The sequence below is a fragment of the Nanorana parkeri genome, unplaced genomic scaffold (genome assembly GCF_000935625.1).
Source record: "Nanorana parkeri isolate BGI_ZX_2015 unplaced genomic scaffold, ASM93562v1 scaffold1772, whole genome shotgun sequence".
In the NCBI taxonomy this organism is placed as follows: domain Eukaryota; kingdom Metazoa; phylum Chordata; class Amphibia; order Anura; family Dicroglossidae; genus Nanorana; species Nanorana parkeri.
Genome location: NW_017308040.1, coordinates 218449 through 218750, shown reverse-complemented (window position 1 = coordinate 218750; position 302 = coordinate 218449). Strand labels below are relative to the sequence as shown.

The 302-nt window shown below is 49.7% G+C and overlaps 1 protein-coding gene across 1 annotated transcript in view; it reads left to right on the top strand.

Annotated features, from left to right (window-relative positions):
* LOC108799626 (microtubule-associated protein 4-like) overlaps positions 1–302 on the top strand; it is a 1661-nt gene that overhangs the window by 779 nt on the left and 580 nt on the right. Inside the window, exon 2 of the mRNA XM_018571518.1 lies at positions 251–260. Within this exon, the coding sequence (XP_018427020.1) occupies positions 251–254 (4 nt within the window). The 3' untranslated portion in view covers positions 255–260. The remainder of the gene's footprint in view (positions 1–250; positions 261–302) is intronic.

The window sequence follows — 302 nt, the reverse complement described above, 5'->3', positions numbered from 1 at the left end:
GAGTGACAAGCTTGGGTGTGTTAGGCCATCCCATCAGCTTTTCAAGTCACACCCACTTTTACTTAAATACACCCCACTGCAGTCCTGGCTGGACAAGGGAAGGTATAGCATATGTACATTACTATTCAGCTTTATAATGTTCATGGCCATGTTTTATTCTCTCCTCCTATGAACACACCTGTACAGCCCCAGTCTGGTTTACCTGTGTGGTTAGAAAGTAATAAGGTCCTGGAATGTAGCCTTGGAAAAGGTGACCTGCACTTCTGCCCCCCCCCCCCCCCCCCCCCCCCTCTCCTCCATCG